Here is an 18,569-nt window from a genome sequence, read left to right on the forward strand (position 1 = left end):
AGCTCTGTCCACCCCGAGAACGCTGCAGGTTCAGGGGACCTGACTAAGCCCAACGGGCCTGGTAAACCGGGGTAGCCCAACGTTGCTGGCCGACAGTGTAGACACTCTCAGCACACACTACTTGTCTCTCCTGGTTTAGCATCCCATATCCTCTCCTGTCTTTACCTGCTAGACCTAACTGGCTATCACCTGCATGACTCCATACTTACTGTCTGCATCATAGTACGCATACATCTTCGATTTCTTTCCTTTTATTCTTTTCCTTTCCTTTCCTTCCTCTTCCTTCCTTCCTTCATTCCTCTTTCTTATCTTCATTCTTTCCTTCTTCCTTCCTTTTTTCTTTCATTTTCTTTCTTTCTTTTCTTTCTTTCTTTCTTTTTCTTTCTTTCTTTCTTTCTTTCTTTCTTTCTTTCTTTCTTCTTTCTTTCTTTCTTTCTTTCTTTCTTTCTTTCTTTCTTTCTTTCTTTCATTTCTTTATTTATTTCTTTCTTTCTTTCTTTCTTTCTTTCTTTCTTTCTTTCTTCTTTCTTTCTTTCTTTCTTTCTTTGTTTCTTTCTTTCTTTCTTTCTTTCTTTCTTTCTTTCTTCTTTCTTTCTTTCTTCTTTCGTCTCTCTCTTTCCCTCCCTTCTCTCTCTCCTACCTCACACCCACGCCCCTTCCTTCCTCAGCAGTCATTCATGAGGAAATGTCTCCCTTTATATTCATGCTCCGCAGTCAAGACTTTTAGGACCCATGTCCCACCCACCCAAGGGCTCCCTTCTCTAGCTGGGCCCTCGCCACTATACAAGGGTATGCAGTATAAAATGTCCATTTTCCTGTGAAAACTTTTCTTGTTGAGATTTTAATTTTTTGTGGTTTTTTGTTTTGTTTTGTTTTGTTTTTTCAGTGAGGGAAAGGCTTGTTGCCTTAGCCACCAATGTGGACAGCAGAGATTGACTACTCCTGTTGCTGTCAGCCCTGTTAACACCACTGAGGACAGAATCAGCCCAAGTCTCCAGCCCCCACCCCACCCCCACCAGGTCTCATTGAGGGGACAGTCCTGGAGGCTCAGCATGGGCCCTGCCTGTCACAGCAGCTCACTGCCTAATGGGCTTCCACAGCAGAACGCAGAGATCTCACTGCTGTTTCTCACGGCCTAGAGAATGGTAGGAAAGATCTGTATCTTCTTTCCCTATCCGTCTTATGTCCTAATGCAGTTATTCCAGGACCTGGAGTAAAGATCCCTTCAAATACAAAACGTGCTAAGACTCGACTTCCTTGGAAACAGATCTCCACTTCCTTGGAAATTGATCTTCAATGTACTGAAGAGAGAAAGAGACGCTTACACCAGACGCGTCAGCGGGAAATGACCCAGAGACACCCTGTTAGGTAAGGACACACATCATCCAGATCTGAGGGCCAAGAGGGGCATTCAAAAGCCTCCAGAATAAACTGCAGTGCATGCACAAATGTTCCTTCTCATTAAGGGACATGCACACTTCCTTGGTCTCAAAATCTAAGTCACGACAACATTAATTAAGTTACATCTACAAGTTACAAAATGATGGCATAATATTTATTATACATTACATATTGTATATACTTATGTTTATATATGATTGCTTTACATTTTAAGCATATGTACATTTCTACTTTTACTTTTAATATTTTAAACTTCAAAATTTTTCTTTAAACATTCTAGGCTTCTGTTTTTTGTCAGTTTGGCATTACACATCATCCACTTGGAAGACAACAGTAAGAAGCATTTTATTTATACTCCCTTTTTATTGTATATTTATTGTTTAGTCATCATCAGTCTCATACTTTCAATGTTTTCAAAAGGTTATCAAGGAGAGAAACATAAGGGTAACAGAGAAGAAATCAACAATGCTACAGCACAGAAGCTCCAGCAGAAAACACTCAACTGGATGCTGAATAATTTTGGAGAGGGGAATGGAAGCATGGATGGCTGGCGGCCCCAGGATTCAAGTCCCTACCTCAGGGCTTTCCAAGGTGGTAAGTCGCCTTGTCCCCCGAAAAGCTTTGTGGTCATCTCCGTCACTGGCCTCCCAGTTTAGGATCGGAGAACAACTTGGAATACATTAAGGATAAAATGAAAGCCCCAACAGAGCTCATTTTATCATCTTCACATGATGATATACTATAAAGTGAAAAGTATGTCCGAGTGAGGTGCTCCTCTGCTGTGAAAACAAGTTGTGCCCTTTCATTGGTATGAGGTTGCATTTGCTCAGGTCTAGAGGAGTGTGATTTAAAGATATTCAAGCAACTATTGCACCCGAAGTGAAAAGCGGGCCCTTGATTGGCTTATTGCAGACTCTCAGGCTCCAGACCCCACGTCCTCTGGCTTGGGGGGGGGGGGGTGGTGTCATGTTCCTCTGGCAGGGACAAGGGGTTGGGAGGGTTTTCTGTAGTCCTCAAAACCTGTGGGTGGTCCCTGCCCTGAAGGCCTGGTTTTAATCACTGTCCCGGAAAGTCACAGCCTGACTTTAACATATGAATGGAAGGAAGAGAGAAAATCTGACTTGCAGGGTCCTTGAGCCAGATCCTGACCCTCCAGGACCCCTGGCAGTTTGTTTTGAATCCTTAAATTAACAAGTAGGGTTTACCTGAGCAAACACACATGAGCAGGGAGGTAAACTTTAGGGCCTCTCCGGGGAGGCTCATGAGGCCCTCTCGGGGGGAGTCTCCCGCGAAGGGCCAGAGGCAGCCGGCGCCAACACCCAGAGGTCCCCCCAACAGGCGCGCCCCCGCCGCTGCGCTGCGGCAGGAATGGCGGCACCTGCGTACTGGGCAGCTTCTGCGTATGCCCCGCCCACTTCACCGGCCGTTATTGCGAGCACGACCAAGAGGCAGAGGTGGCGCGCCTGCGGGAGCGGGCTGAGAGTTGGGACGGGGGGGAGAAGGGGCGCTTGAACCTTGTGGAGGGGATGCGGGCGCGGCGGGGGGCGCCGGGGTAGAGGTTGGGGGAGGAGAGGTGGATGGGCGCAAGGCGCCTGAGCACGCGCGGGGCGGGGGCGGGGCGTGGAGGGGAGCGGACACGAAGGGCGGGGGGCCGGGCGGGGCGATCCCGCCCGATGGTGCCTCTCTGTCCGCTCAGGAATGCGGCGCCCTGATTGCACGGAGCCTGGACCCTCCACCGCTGCCGCCTTTGAAGGTGTGTGTTCGCAGCTCTGGCACTGTCTCCCCCAGCAGGACGCCCGGCAGCTGCGGTAAGAGGATCGCGTCCTGTGCACACAGTCCCCGCACGCCGGGCATTGCTCCTTGGTACCTTCCAATCCGCAGAGATGTAGCTATGCCAGGCGACACAGAAATGAGAAGCTGGGTTGATTGATCACTTAGGAAAGTCACACTGGTTGTGAATCACATAGCATGTTATCATTATTATTTAGAGTGATTCCTAAGTTTACTCTGCCCCGATTGCTGGGTTTAAATGTGTTTTCCAAACAGTGGCCTTTGAGTGAGCAGACTTTGGGGAGCACAGCAGCTGGTAAGCAGAGCCAGCCTGGCAGAGAGGTTGCCCACTCAATCTCCAGTGACACCACGCCAACACCGTCTCCTTAACTTTGAAATGAGGAGGGCACTGGAGCAGGACAGGGACAGGCGTGGATGGCCAGGCGCCGCCCTTTAGAGCCCACCAGCAGTGCTCCCAGAGAAGGAAGGCACCTTGTAACCACCCTCAGACCTGCCAGGCATAGAAAAGCCAGGAGGGTGTGGAGAACACATGGGGTGAACACTCATTTGTGAAATTCTGAGCAGGGAGCAAACTCAAGGCACATGTTTCCCTTGTTAAACTCAGGAACATGAATTTCCTGGGTCAGAAAACAGACTTAGGAAAAGGAAGCACAGTCTTTCCATCCCACATCCTGCACCCTTTCCCCTCTTCAGCATGCTCTGCCTGACTCCAGTGAGAAGCACAGTGAATGAAGGCACATCCCTTCAGCCTCTTCATCAGCCCTGGGGGCCTTGGCTGTGCAGTGAGCAGTCAAAGCTCCCAGACCCCCTTTCTGTTCCTCCGTCCACCTTCTTCGACTCTGGCCAAATCCCACAGTTGAAGGGGATGTACTTCCGATATCACAGCCCTTCAACAGCACCCCCCCACCCCTTTGTCCACTGTCAGGACTGCAGGGGAGGGGCACCACTACTGGGGGTGGACCCTCCAATCCAGCCTCCTGCCCCTGCCTTCCTGTGGGCCCAGTAGTGGAGGAGCGCACTTAATGACTGCTCAGCTTCCAGCCCACCTTCCTGCCCCTCCCTCCCTGTGCTGCAACCTTGGGAGGATGAGCTGGTCAAGAGATGCTAAATGAAGGTACAGCCCTCAACCCCCCTTCCTGCCCCTCCCTTCTCATGCAGCTGTGCGTGGTGTGCCAGTGCCAGTAGGGAGAGAGAGATGATAGTACAGCATTGCACGATGTTGCGGGTTGTCCTCCCTCTCTCCTGCCCACCGGGTTTTCCCAAAGCACCCTGCTCCTTCTGTTTGCCGGGCTTATGCCCCTGATTCACTGGCTGCTCCTTTTGTGGCTCAGAAAAAGAAGGACACAATGTAGGGAACAGGCATCGGGATGGCAAGTGTGCACTGTGTGGTCCTACAGGTGAAGTCATTTCCTACATGCCCTTGGCGCTCCCAGCAGGAATGTGGGGCCAGGGCTAGCTGTGGCATTGCAGTCTCCTGTGCAAGGCCAGCTTGGGTTCAGAAGCAACAGGGGCAGGGACCAGATTCCAGACCCTCTGCTTACTGTTTTCTATCCTTGGAGACCTCCAAGGCTGGGACTGGCTGTCTGCCAAGGACTGGGACAGTGGCTCCTCCATGTGACTTCTGCTCATCACAGCTAAACAAAATAGTCATGTTCACAGTAATTGTCAGGTGCCGAGAGGACAGGAGCACTTTTGTACTGTTGGACCTTCCTTCCTCAGGGCGATGACCCTGCTGGCTTGCTGACGGAGGTTATGATGACAGGAGGGATGGTGATGAGAATGATGATGGCTCTCAGTATAGTTCAGGCCCTGTCTCCACCTTATCCCGTTTGATTCTCTTAAGCCATGATATAGGTATTATCGTACTTTTTATATTGAGGAAACCGAGGCCTAGAGGCGTTAACTCCTACCGCTAATAAACAGGATCTGATGTTTCTTTTTTTTTTTTTAAAGATTTTTTTATTTATTTATTGAGAGAGAGAGAGAATGGTAGAGAGAGAGCATGAGAGGGAAGAAGGTCAGAGGGAGAAGCAGACTCCCCGCTGAGCAGGGAGCCCGATGCGGACTCGATCCTAGGACTCCAGGATCATGACCTGAGCCGAAGGCAGTCGCTTAACCACTGAGCCACCCAGGTGCCCAAGATCTGATGTTTCTTTAAGAGATAATCACAAAAGGCTAATTGTCAAATTGAGAAATAATACATTTTATAACATTTAATTATTTAAAAATACTGCCAAGGAACATACCATAGCATATTGATATAATTAATGTTATTCTATGAATAGTAAGAATATTACTCTGAATAAAATGGCTACCATTTATGCTCTACATGAGGACATCCCTGAAGTACATCAAACACTTTTTTTAATTGCGATATAATTTACATATAACAGCATATTAGTTTCAGGTGTATAACATAATGACTCGGCATTTCTGTACGTTGTGAAATGATCACCACACTAAGTCTAGTTAATATCCATCACCTTCCATAGTTATGGTTTTCTTTCTCGTGATGAGAACTTTTAAGATCTACAATCTTACTAACTTTCAAATATAGATTTATTAACTTTAGTCAACATGCTGTACATTACATCCCCATGAGTTATTTATTTTAAAACTGGAAATTTGTACCTTTTGATCTTGGATCTTCACCCACTTTGCCCACCTACCAACCCTCACCTTCGACAGTCACCAAACTTCTTGTATCTGTGAGTTGTGTTGTTTTTACTTAAGATTCCAGATGTGAAGCTTATGGTATTTGTCTTTCTCTGTTCCATCTATTTAATTTAGCAGAACGCCCTCAAGGTCCATCCGTGTTGTCACAAAGGGCAAGATTTCCTTCTTTTATGTGGCTGACAAATATTCCATTGTGTGTGTTTGTGTTATCTATCATATATTTTCTTTTATCCACACTTATGTCACATTCATTTTATTTATATCATATATGTTCTTTGTCCATTCATCCATCAGTGTTCACTTAGGTTGCTTCCATGTTTTGGCTATTGTAAAAAATATGCAGTGAACACAAAGGTGCATATATATTTTTGAGTTAGTATGTTTATTTCCTTTGGATAAATGCCCAGAGAGGGAATTGCTGGATCATGCGGAGTTCTATTAATAATTTTTTGAAAACCCCCGTACCTGTTTCCAGAGTGGCTGCACCAGTTTACATTCCCACCAACGGTGCATAAGGTTCAGAATGTGAATCTCAACTACTGTGCCATTTCTGTACTCTTCCTATAGGAATAATTATCAATACAAACTAAAGATATTTTTGATAGTGTTATTTTGAATATTGAAAATAGGGCCATATTCTAAATCTATAGGTGTTGTAAATCCTTTAACGGGGTGTTATGAGGATTTTGAAGAACATATGGAAGATAGAATGGAAAATTATGTTCATAATATAAGGAAAAGAGGTGAATCAAGGATACCTGTGAATGGGTGAGTCGCCAGTAGATAACATCATACTACAAAATCATGACCCACCAGCACCTCCAGGGACCTGAAGGCCATGGGACCTCCTAAGGTCCTTCTTGACCTGATGCTCTGTGGGTCCAAGAATGACAGGCTTTCTCAATGCCAAATAGAATGTCTTTTCAAGGGCATGGTTTTCCATTCTGATTCAGAAGAACGCTATTAGTTTCTCAACCTGCCCTCTACCCTCTCACAGAGATGTTGAAGGATAAACTGAATGCCAAATAATCTTGTTTGTTGCTGTGAGCTATTTTGTCATTTTCCTGTTACATGATGTAAATGGTGTTTTGTGAATAATATTCTCAATAAATATTGAACGGATTGTCTTTGACCAGTTAGTTCCAAATACAGCTCCAAAGAAGAAACACCATATAAGCCCTTACCTATTATTAGATTGCTTTCAAAAGAAACCATTTTGAGTATTCTAAACGATATGCTTGAGGCAGGCAACTCTCATTACCTCTACTATTTTCTTCATTTACATTTGTTAATTTTGCATTTAAAGAGACAGTGTAGGATAATAGAAAAAGCATTGGAAAAATCCCTCCAAAATACTTGTTCAAATCCCCCAAAATACTTGTTATAATCCTTATGATTTTGATGAAAGGTTGAATAACTTGCTTGTGTTTCAGTCTCTTCAACTGCAAAATTAGAGCTGAATATTTACCCCATTGATTTGTTAAGATGAAAAGGACTTCACCTGTTATATATGATGCACAAAATAATTATTATTTTATTCTCATCCCCATTAGCAGTGTTCAAGTCAATATAGTGAGGTTTCAAAAATTATTTCATAATCTAACATTATATGCAAGTTTCCTGAAATGTGTTTTATAGTTTGTGAACAATATCCACTAATTGAGGGGCATTAAGTTAATTATGGTTAAAAAAAAACAAAAACAAACAAAAAACAGGCTTCCAGCAGACAGGAAGCTTAGTGTTGAGCCAGGCCAAAAACTCATTATACCATGGGGTGGTTAGCCCCCCAAAATTAAGTACTTCATTAGCTTCAAGAACCAGTTTAGTGTTCCAAAATTTAGAGTCTAAGTACTGACAGGGTGAAGTAGCAAACTCAAGTGCCTTCAGGGGTAAACAGGGAATGTGAATGTCAGGTTGGGGTCAGGTCAAGCCTCACCTCATGCTTCCAACTCAGTTTTAAAAACGGTATGTCTGACACCAACCAACCCAAACAAGGAAACAACCATCATAGGGCCAGAACCAGCCTATTCGGCCTATGGGAGAGGTGGCCCTCCAGGGTCGTGGCCCCAGCCAGCAACAACATGCTGTGTGGGAGAGAGAGAGACCCTTTGTCCTGCCCTCCAGGGACAGTCTCCCACGCTAGGTGCCATTGCAATGGGTAAGAGTCTCTGGGTGTCACGGCAGGAGAGGAAGGCGTCTGGCTCCCAGAGGTATCTGCAAATTGGAGAGTTTTAGGAATGCTGGTTCTGGACCCCACGTTGAAATATGGCGTTCTCCTCATTCAGGGTGGTCTTCATCCTTTTATCTGTTTTAATTTCCCACTCCCCTCCAGTAAAAATACTTGAGTATGTTCCGCATTCAGTGGTGTGAGACAGTGGTCATGCAGAGCAGGTGCAGACTTAATTTTACTTACATCTTCTTTCTCACATTTGCACAGGACTAATACACATGATAAAAATCTGTGCTGTGTTTGACCAAGTCTAAAAAAGGCCTTTTGATAAGGATGTGATACAAATCCTAGGTCACAGTAAGTCATCCCCTGGAGGCAGAGTTTCCTTTTTGGTAGGAGGTGAGTTAATGGCCATAGAACAATTGATTCAGTAGATTCTAAGAAGTACAGTAAATATTGTAAGGCTTAGTTTTACATTTTCTATAAATGTATAGTGGAAGTTCTAATATTGTCTCTCTGAGCTCAGTGGGTGACCATGGGCCTCCCGAGAGGGACACCATATGGCACTCACAGTCGCAATTTGTGGACCCCCGCGGGCAAGGCTGACTTGGTCTAACCAAAGCTGACTAAAGCAGGATCCTGTGAGTTTCTATCCAAGAAATGACTGCCAGCAGGGCCTTAATCCTTTCCTGTGGGCAGCCTGTTTCCTTCCACCACGGAGAGTCAACACTGAAGCTCAGTATGGGCTGACCCCTTTCTCACCTGGATTATTTTTTCAGACCTGGAAGATTTTGTCGCCGCACGCTCCAGTGGACTGAGTGCACAACGCATGCTGAGTGTTCTCTTCCTTCTTCCGTGCTTGTTCTTCCAAAGCCTCCTCAGGGAAGAGGGAGACTGCTGACCAGACCCTAGAGGACCGAACCCACAGTTCCACATCGGCAGAGCCTTGGCATCCCCGCGCAGCCTGAGCTAGCATGGTCCTCTCTGGGAAAGCCGGGACTTGGGCAGCCTCTCATTTTCTGTGTTGTAGGGAATAGGTTTGTCTCATCTCCTATCAACTGACGCATTCGATGAATATTTTCATTGTTTAATAAATATTTCCGTGGGAGACTGTCTCGCTTCCCTAAGCCTTATTTGAAGGTCTGTGACTTAGACACCATGAGTAAACACTTGTGCTGGGGCCTATTCAACCCTAAATTCTCTGATGATTTCAGAGTAAACTGAGCACATGGCCCCTCGCAGATGACAACTCTTCCTCGAGCACCCCTTCATCCCCTCCACACACATAGATGCACCATGGCTGTGGCAACACGTCATGTCACGCATTTGGGCACTGTTTGTCTCCCGCATCACTCTCTGAGTCCTCGGGAGGTAAACACGGGCCCACATGGGCTGTGCTCCGGGTCAAGCAGAGCTGCAGCTTCAGAAAAGCTTCATGGATAAGGAAGGCAAGAGAGGGGAGGGAGGGTGGGAAGGAGGGAGCCAAGACCTGAGTCTGACAGCCAGTCAGCCCACCTCCTTTTCTGCAGCTTCCTCTACTAACCAGTGCCCTTGTGACACCCTTTTCAGGGCAATTAGCACTTACTGGGATTATCACCATCTCCTTAAAAGGAGAAGATTGTACACAGCAGAGCCCATTCTCAAGGCAAGGCAGAGGGAGAATTAGCACAAAGAGGTTACAGCCTCAGGCTCTAGGCTAGCCCTCCAATCTTGGAGTCCAGCCATCTACTAGCCCACCAGGCAAGCACAGCTTCCTTGCAGTAGGCCAGCCACCGAGTCTTGTTCCAGACTCAAACTTGTCCATGCACGTGATGCGCCTTGCTCTTTGTTCCCAAAGCTGCCTTGCTCTGTTGGATCTGGGAACTGTATATATGTAGTGACTGGGGAAGGAGAGGGATACATGAGCGGAAGCTAATGGGCTTCTTGAAGCCTTGGGTGGGGGGAGCTTTAAAACAACCCAAAGGTATGTATTCTTCCAAACAATGCAGTGCCATCCAGGATCTGCTACGCTGGCGTGCATCAGATAATTTCAAGACAGGTGTTACCATCTGGTCTCCATCAGGGTTCTATGATTAATGTGCAAACGGGTGTAGAGAGTGGAAAAAGCAGGGTTAATGATCAATCATACATGGTGCTGTGAGAGGAGCATAAACCATAAGTAAGGAACATAGCCAACAACAACATGAAGCTGGGTTAATAATTAACTCATACAACTCTAGGACTGCTTATGCTTTCAAGACAGTCTAGGAAGCAAGCATCCAGCCTCAGTCTGAACCCCAAGGTGAAATCAATATGAATTTGCAAAAAATAAAGGGACTGAAGGCCCATCTTCCTATCAGTTGCACAGTACTCGGGAGTCAGGCGCTTCTAAGCTGGATCTGCCAATGATATTTCTCTGATAATTTTCACAGCCCTGTTTGGACAGTTCCCACAATGAGAAATCGGAGTGAAAACAAGAAGAATATTACCAATTATTCAGGGAAACAAATAAGAATAAAATGGGAGCAAGGAAAGGACTCGGGAATAGATAATACGGCCTGCATTGAAATATTAATTGATCAAGATATTGGTATTTTATAAGGCTTATGCAATTTCATTTAAAATGTTCCCAGCCGAACTCAACGGAAAGGCCATCCCATGACATCATATTGCCCATGTGATGACGTAACGCCGCACGTACGGGAGTACTTTTGGGGACAGAAAGGTGCCCTGCCCCCAGACAGTTACCACAGTGCTCAACTGTCAAATGCTGCACTGCAGGGGGAGTTTTGACTCCCCCTGGATGAGAGAACACTACACCTCGAGGGGAACAGAGTGCTCGCTGTGAGCTCTGGAACGGAAGTCCCGCTGACTTCCCCCAGGCTGCTACCGCAGTGCTACACGTAGCGTGCACACATGTGGAAGTACACATATCTCCAGTCATCGGTTGACAGATCCTTAGGTTGTCTTCCTTTCTTCACCATTTTGAGTAATGCCGCGGTGATCAAGGGATTGCAGGTATCTCTTCAAGTCTCTGTTTTTATTTCCTTCACATATATACCCAGAAGTGGAATTGCTAGATCATGAGGTAGTTACATTTTTAATTTTTTGAGGAACTTCATCTGTTTTCCACGATGGTTGTACTGTCAGTGTACAAGTGTTCCCCTTTGTTCACATCCTCATAAATACTCATTAGCTCTTGTCTTTGGTATAAGAGCCATCCTAACAGGTTGCATATGTCATTGTGGTTTTGATTTATATTTCCCTGATGAGTAGAGACATTGAGTCCCCCTATTCAGATACCCGTAGACCATTTCATGTCTTCTTGGGGAGAAAGTCAGGTCAGGTCAGTAAAGGGTTGATTTGGACTATGGTTCCTGAAAAAGTAATTACTAACATTGTGAGACATAAATATTTCTAGGCAATTGTGATTTTTGACAGCAAGGTTGTCTTTAAATGGTTTCCAGTGCATTCTGAGCTGTACCTTCTATATCAGCCCAATTATTCTAGAAACAAACAAGTGATGAACTTTGAAAACTTCTCCTCAGAACTCGATGAATATGTTTATACTATGTGTAGAATATTTACCAAATGCTTTTTACACTTTTATACCAATAGGAAGTATGCTGAAAAACATAGGCAGACAAAAGGACACATTGTCTTACTTTCCAAGGCTGCACTTAGGAAATTGAACTGAGAGGATTGTGCCACATTTGAGAGGCTATAATTGTGGCCCAAAGCAAAAGCAAAATGTGTTAATTATTAGTAGGAATATGTAAGATGTAAACACTCATTTACCTTTTAAGTAGAAAATGGATCCTTTTAATAGAATAATTCCTGACTATAAATAAGAAACCCAAATTAACCATTTTTATCTATATCATCTATCTATCATCATCTATCTATCATCTACCTCCCTCCCTCCCTCTCTCCCTAAGAAAACTTTACCCACCAAACTCAGAAAAGAACATAAACTATCATCCAGTAGTTGTGAAAAGTAAGCCACCAGCTTCTTCATGGCACATGGAGAATTTGAGGATAAAAGGTATTTTCCCTGTAAATAGCTCCCCAGGGGTCCAGAGAGATCATTAAAAAGCTGACACTTCCCAGGACACAAAAAAGGATCCAGGGCTCGTGGTTGGAAATGTCACATAAATGTGTCACCTGTCTTATCTCCACCCTGCCATTGAGGAAAGCACACAGAGACAGCCTTCCTAGGCCAGGATCTCAGCGCTGCCCCATCCCAGGGATGAGCCTTCTCACAGCCCTGCTTTTGCTCACCATGACAGCTGATGCGGGGCCCTCCTTTGGAGACAGCACTTACAAGCTCTCTCCACTGTGGACTGTTTATAGAAGTGATTCTCTCCTTGCCACTTTCCCGTCTCACTCAGACTACCCTGGCACAGTCTAGAAAAGTAGGATCTGTTTCCACAAGGCCATGTGGGCTCTTGCTAAGGGAGGCCCTGAGGACACTGAGAGAAGGAACAGGGAGAGCCACAAGGGGTGATACCAGTCACGGGGTGTCAATGTCCTGACCTTTCAGAGCCTTTAACCCACTTCTGCATTAGAGTTTACTGCAGAGTCAAAGCGAATGCCTGCCGGGCCAGGAGCCCTCTTGTACCTTCGGCCACATCACAGTCCCTCCACCCCAGCCTGGAAGCAATTGATTTCTTGGCTGGGAGCATTAAGTGGAGCTCTGAATGTATGTCCAATGCTTGAGGTCTGCAAAAGCCAGCCTGGCACAAGTCGCTTTGTATCACACGGGCAATAGGCCCTGTGACTGACCTTTCCATTGAATTTATCTTTGAATCCTTATCATTAAGTTCTATAAGCTTTATAGGCACAGGCTTTGTCATTTCACCTGGACCCTCTGCCTTTGGAAAGGAAAACAAGGAGTGGTGTCTCCCCCAGTTAGAACGGCTGGGCCCCCGCACTGATCCCCTGTACAGCAACTGGATCCCGACTAGACGTTATGAAAGTCTGTCATCACAGCGATGGCTGAGTCCCCAGCAGTGACTCCTGGCAAGCTGGATGGGAGCATGCTTGGAAATGTCTGCAGTACTTCTGCTGGTGCGTAGACACTGGCATGCAAGCAAAGGTTCCATAACCAGCTCTCCAGAAAGAAAAGGATCTTTAAAAAAATGTGGTGCTACTTTTAATATTTACTTTATGTAGTTACAAATATATCATACATTCGAAGAGGACATATCTCTCAATTTATTGATAGTAAGGTAGATTCAGCTTGTTATATATAACATATAGATAGCTCAGAATTTATACATCATAATAATAGCAACATATATAATATTCTGTTGTAAATCCCATGTAGCCAATAAACTGTTGTTTCATCTTTACCCAATTTTGCATCAGAATACAACCTATGGTTGGGATTCAATCATAATTTCACAAATGGTGCTGCATCGTAATTCACTCTTTCTGCGATGAAAGTATTGTCATTACATCTGATATGCGATCTACTGAGAAACGATTTCTAATGCTCATACAAATGAAGTTAATGAACTGAAACCTCTTTGAACTCTGGTACTACCTGTAGAGAATTTCACCACTTGTTGACATGAGTGACTCCTTTGCTGTTTTAAAATATACCTGGGTTTAGTTTTAGTCGAGTCTGGTGAGACATAGAGGCACAGAAAAGACTGTTATGAAGGAAGAAGTTTATACGTGCAGATCCTTAGAAATAGGAGGCACGGAACACCACACAGAGCCACATGGGGAAGCACCAGGCTCATTCAGGAGACTGGGCTACAAGGGAAGATAGCAAACCTTGGTCGTCATTCTGAGTAGATAATAAGCATAAAATGAGACAAATTGTGGTTTGATTTTTCCTTTCAGATCATGTATATGTATGAAATACGTTGCATCTGAATGGACTTTGTGTGCCCTGTCAGGGTATCTTCCTCCACAAAACAAAATCTGAGCCTGCTGGATTGAAAAATGTCACTTACGCCAGAAACTCCTAGAAATCCATCATCTCCGGAGTATAGTTTCCATGCCATCCACAGGGAGGCTCTAAGGATTAAGAGTCACTACCTAGTGGGCTCCATGGGTGAATGAAGCACTCAGAGCCTAGGGCTGAACCTTATGAGGAAAAAGACTTCTGAGGGCAGAAGGAAGATACTAGGCGCATGAGACCATGGGACAGATGAAGGGGCTAAGTTTTCCAGATCAGAGACTCGGTAGAGTATCACCACCTGAGCCCGGCCATGACTGGCTGACCTCCCTTCCCTGGTATTGGTGCTCCTCTGAGCGGGGATGAGGCCAGATATGAGGCTGCGGCTGGCATGAGCACCACCTGGGGGTCTCCCTACAAGACTGCAGTAGGACTTCCTTCTCTTCTTTGTCTTCTCCAGCGACCTGTGTGCCAGGACAGGTACTATCTTCCATGACTTTTGCAATTTCACCAACAGAAGTGGGCGAGAGGCAGAAAAGCGAAGTCAGGCCTCCAAAGATTGCCCCAGAAACGCATACACATGGAAAGGCAGCTTCAAGGGCTAGGGCAGTTGCTGTAGCACGTTCTAGGACAGTGGGAGTGGGGAGGGCACGGGCTTCAGTGCGGGGCAAGGCCCGCAGAGATGGCGGCAGAGCCTAGAGCTCAGCTGGTCCTTGCTGCTCTCTTTATGGCCTGGGGGACATCTGTTGGAGTTTTTCTACAAGGGTGTTGGAATTCTCAGGCCCAGACTTTCCCCCGTGTGTCTTCCCACTCACAGCGTCGGGATCCTGGCCATGGACAAGCCCTGCAAGGGCAGCAACCATGCCATCCTCATTGCTGTTTCTCAGCCCTGGCAATGTCAGGGGAATACACTCCTGGACTGGGATCTGGTTCGGGTGTGAAAAGGATCCCTTTGGAACTGGCTCAGGCCTGTGGGCCCCAGATGAAGCAGGTGCCTGCCCAGCCTCTCAGCAAGGGTGGGCTCCTGAAGACAGTGAAGGGTCTTCCTGCTTTGATTGTGTGTATCCAGGTTCTGTGGGACCCTGCTCTTCACCCCTGTTGCAAGTGGGCCATCTCCGGGGAACTCTTCTTTTTTTTTTTTTTTAAAGATTTTATTTATTTATTTGAGAGAGAGAGAATGAGAGATAGAGAGCACGAGAGGGAAGAGGGTCAGAGGGAGAGGCAGACTCCCCGCTGAGCAGGGAGCCCGATGTGGGACTCCATCCTGGGACTTCAGGATCATGACCTGAGCCGAAGGCAGTTGCTTAACGAACTGAGCCACCCAGGCGCCCTGTGGGGAACTCTTCTAGGACCTGAATGTCAACCTTCCTCTTTCAGTGTCCCCAGGGCCCCTGTGTATGTGCCCAAGCCAGTGAACCCCTTTGCAAGGAAACCGTGGCATGCTCCTCATCACTGGAACTCTAGAGCTGCACTACCCAGCATGGTAGCCTCAGCCCAATGGGCCTGCTGCTGTATCAGTGAGCCCTGTTTCAAATGTGCATCCACTCCGGGCGCCAGTGGCCAGCATGTTGGACGGTGCAGAGAGAAGAGCTCCCCCCTTGCGGATGCTGTCCTGGGTGGTGGTTGTGAGTCCAGCACAAGGTTCAGAAATGGAGAGTAGCAACCTCCATGTGATTTACCTCCTCTTTCGGTCTTTTTGATGCTCTTTCTTAGTCAGGAGCTCCTTTTGTAGCTCTTTCCCATTTCCTCTTTCAGGACTCTCACCCTGAAGGACCTGGTCTCATCCAGGTAGCTGAGGTCACTGGGTCTTCAGTGTCCATAAAATCCCTCTGCAGCCCCTCTCACGCACTTTCCTAGCCCTGCCCTGGGTTCTGAATGCCAAGCTGCGCCCTAATGTGCTGAGCAAGCCTGAATGCCAAGGTAGCGGGGCTGGGAGGCAGGAGAGCTGGGCGGTCCCTGCTGGAGCGGCCGCAGGAATGCTGGCTCTTCCCTGGGCACTCCCTGCACAGGAACTTTCCTGCCTTGGGTGGCTCAGGACATGCGTGATTGTTTGCTTCCTTCCAGCACTCCATTTCGTTCCAGCAGGCATCTGCTTCCAGAAATTCTCTTGTCATGGACTCCAGAGAAGGGACTGAGTACAAGGTCATGCTCAAATAGAGGAAATGGGCGTGTGGAACAGGTGCACAGATGATGCAGGGAAGGCAGATAAGTTCACATATACTTTGTTGCTTTCCTATGTGTTTATTACCACTGCCTGAGAATTTTTTTTAACTGAAAGGCACAGGCAAGGTTTGGTGGTTGTGCTAGAAAGAAAAAGCCTTATTAGGGCACAAGGGAAGCCATCCAGGAAGCTGCCCACTTTTGAGGTGCAGATCTCATGACAGGACTGTCTTGAGTGGAGGTGTGGGGAGAGAGAAAGGGTCACCTTTCCCCTCTTGTTCCGTGAGACCTGAGACAACGGGGTCCTCCCTCGGCCCAGGTCTGTGGGGCTCGGACTGTTCCTCCCTGGAGACCTGGAGTCTTCCCCTTCCCTTTGCATGATTTCCCTGTGCAGGGCACCTGACCCCGAAAGCTGCCCTGCCTGTCACCCAGGTGAAATGGCTCTGTGTGCTGACAGATCACACCCTCCGCATAGAGCAGCAAACAGACCTCAGTACCCTGGGCGTCTGACCCCTGGGCATTCTAGGGGTCAAGGTCATCTTCCCAGGGCCCCAGACACGCCCACACACCCACCCTGCTGAGCCCCTCTTCCATCCATCGCTGTGACCCCTGTGGACTCCTGCTTCTGCTACAGATTCTGTCCCGGCTCATCGCAGCCCTCAGCCTGGGCCTCCGAGGGGCTGGGGCTCGCCCACTGCTGGGGGCTTCAATCAGCCCTGAGGCCGACAGCAGCGCCACCTGTCGGTTCCTCCGGAAACACGCGTCCCTCCCAAGTCAGTTAATGGAAGGGGGGTAGCTCCTTCCTGAGCTGTGTGGACTTAGAAGGAGCTTTGGTGAATAGGCTTCCCATTTAACCTTCCATTCTCACACAGCACTGTCTGCTGGCTTGTTTTCACTACTTCACATTTCTTTTACTAGGTGACGTTTCAGTATGCTTCTTCTTCCCTGAGGCCTGTCCTTCCATTACTGAGCTTTTCTAATTCTAATTTATGGTATCATTCAATATCCTGTATCGTTTCCTTAACGCTTTTTACTTCGTTTTTGAGCAAAGCCCATCAAAGTAGATGAAGTGTGTCAGGAAACAGTGCTTTCCTTCTGGACAGTGGCCCTATTCTGCACTCACTCCCCTTTTCCCCTACAGCCCCACTGTCTGGAATTCAACAGCACGGCTCTCCTGTCAGGAAACCTGTTTTCTTGGATTTGTAGGAAGCCCTATGACTCAGAGAGATCTTCTAGCCTCACAGAGCTCTCTCTCCTATTGTTGCTGTGAAGTGCTCAAAACCAGGGCAGCTTGCTTCTGGAGTTGTTCTAGCTGTGTCCCCCACCCTCCTTTGTAGGGGTCTGATCTCTTGCTGCTTCTGCTGCAACTGTCCTTCTCATCTGGGTTCTGCTCTTTAATGGAGCGAGCAGCCTGCACAACTCAGAAGGGACAACTGACTTCATCTTCCCCAAATCTGTAGCCACGCCTTACATGGTTATCTATGCTCTGATTCATTTAACGTCAAAGTGATTTTCCATTATATGCATGTTTTTAAATGATTTCATTTTAGAATTTCTTCTAGGCTTAATTTAATAAGTATTTTATTCTTATGCTTATTAATTTTTAGTTTTTTATTTATTTTAGTTATGGATTTTCTTTGATTTTTGTATTTATATTTGAGTCTTTCGACTTTAGAGTTGTCAATTTTCATTTTATTTACTTATTTAAAAAAGTAGAATAGATTAGCTTATTTAGCATATACAATCTTCTCTGCTAGGTTTTTGAAAAAAACAGAAAAGATAAAAGATCCCAGCTCAAAGAAGCTTATGGTCTTAGGCATACTCCTCTGTGACCCTGCGTTAGGAGGTAGATGCTCCATGATATGGGGAAAGGAGGTGGTAGCCTCAGGTCTTCTTGGCTTGCCAGTCTGAGCATTAGACACTTTGCACTGCAGGCCAGGACAAGGACAGGTGGGGTTCTAGTATTTCCAGTGCACCACACCCAAGGGAGAGCCTCCTCCAGAGTAGGGCTGGACGGTAGAAAGAGCCCAATCTCTTGGCCACACTTGCCAGGAACTTCCCCTCGACAGCAGGTAGCGGGGGTCAGGATGGGAAAACTGGCATCCTGCCTCTCCCAAGAGGATGCTGTAACCCTCCAACTGGGGGACAGGGAGCCGTGTGTCCTTGGCTGCAACCCTCTGGAGTGGACTTTGTTTCATGCTGAGCTGGGAATGGGGAAGGGAGGAAGTAGGTTGTGGGTCAAGTGTTACAGACTCTTACCATTCTTACTAAGTTTTTGTAGGTTTTCTCGAATACATTGTTCTTCTTTTGCTCCATGTCCATAGCACCATTTCTGGACGCTTTCATTTTGTACAAATAATCGTCACCACTTTCACTGAAGAGTTGGTCCAGAGAACCATGCTGGGAGCGACACTCCTTGAGGTAGTTTTGAGGTCATTTGTCATTCAGTAAATGATAAAGGAAACAAAGGCAACGAGTAGA

The 18,569-nt window shown here is 46.6% G+C and overlaps 1 protein-coding gene across 1 annotated transcript; it reads left to right on the plus strand.

Annotated features, from left to right (window-relative positions):
* The first annotated feature begins 1,345 nt into the window (after positions 1-1,345).
* Positions 1,346-2,957, plus strand: LOC118356844 (cryptic protein-like). Its single transcript, XM_035726842.1, has 4 exons — positions 1,346-1,368; positions 1,682-1,734; positions 1,822-1,995; positions 2,740-2,957. Exons 1-4 carry the CDS (start codon positions 1,346-1,348, stop codon positions 2,955-2,957), a joined length of 468 nt encoding a protein of 155 aa, XP_035582735.1.
* The last annotated feature ends 15,612 nt before the right edge of the window (positions 2,958-18,569 follow it).

The sequence above is a fragment of the Zalophus californianus genome, chromosome 3 (genome assembly GCF_009762305.2).
Source record: "Zalophus californianus isolate mZalCal1 chromosome 3, mZalCal1.pri.v2, whole genome shotgun sequence".
Lineage (NCBI taxonomy): Eukaryota > Metazoa > Chordata > Mammalia > Carnivora > Otariidae > Zalophus > Zalophus californianus.

Excerpts from the sequence above, each read along its gene's own strand:
- LOC118356844 (XM_035726842.1), top strand. The coding sequence starts at position 1,346 with ATGACCCAGAGACACCCTGTTAG. Across the intron at positions 1,735-1,821 it reads CATCCACTTGGAAGACAACA|GTTATCAAGGAGAGAAACAT; the intron begins GTAAGAAGCATT and ends TGTTTTCAAAAG. Across the intron at positions 1,996-2,739 it reads CCTCAGGGCTTTCCAAGGTG|GCGCGCCCCCGCCGCTGCGC; the intron begins GTAAGTCGCCTT and ends TCCCCCCAACAG.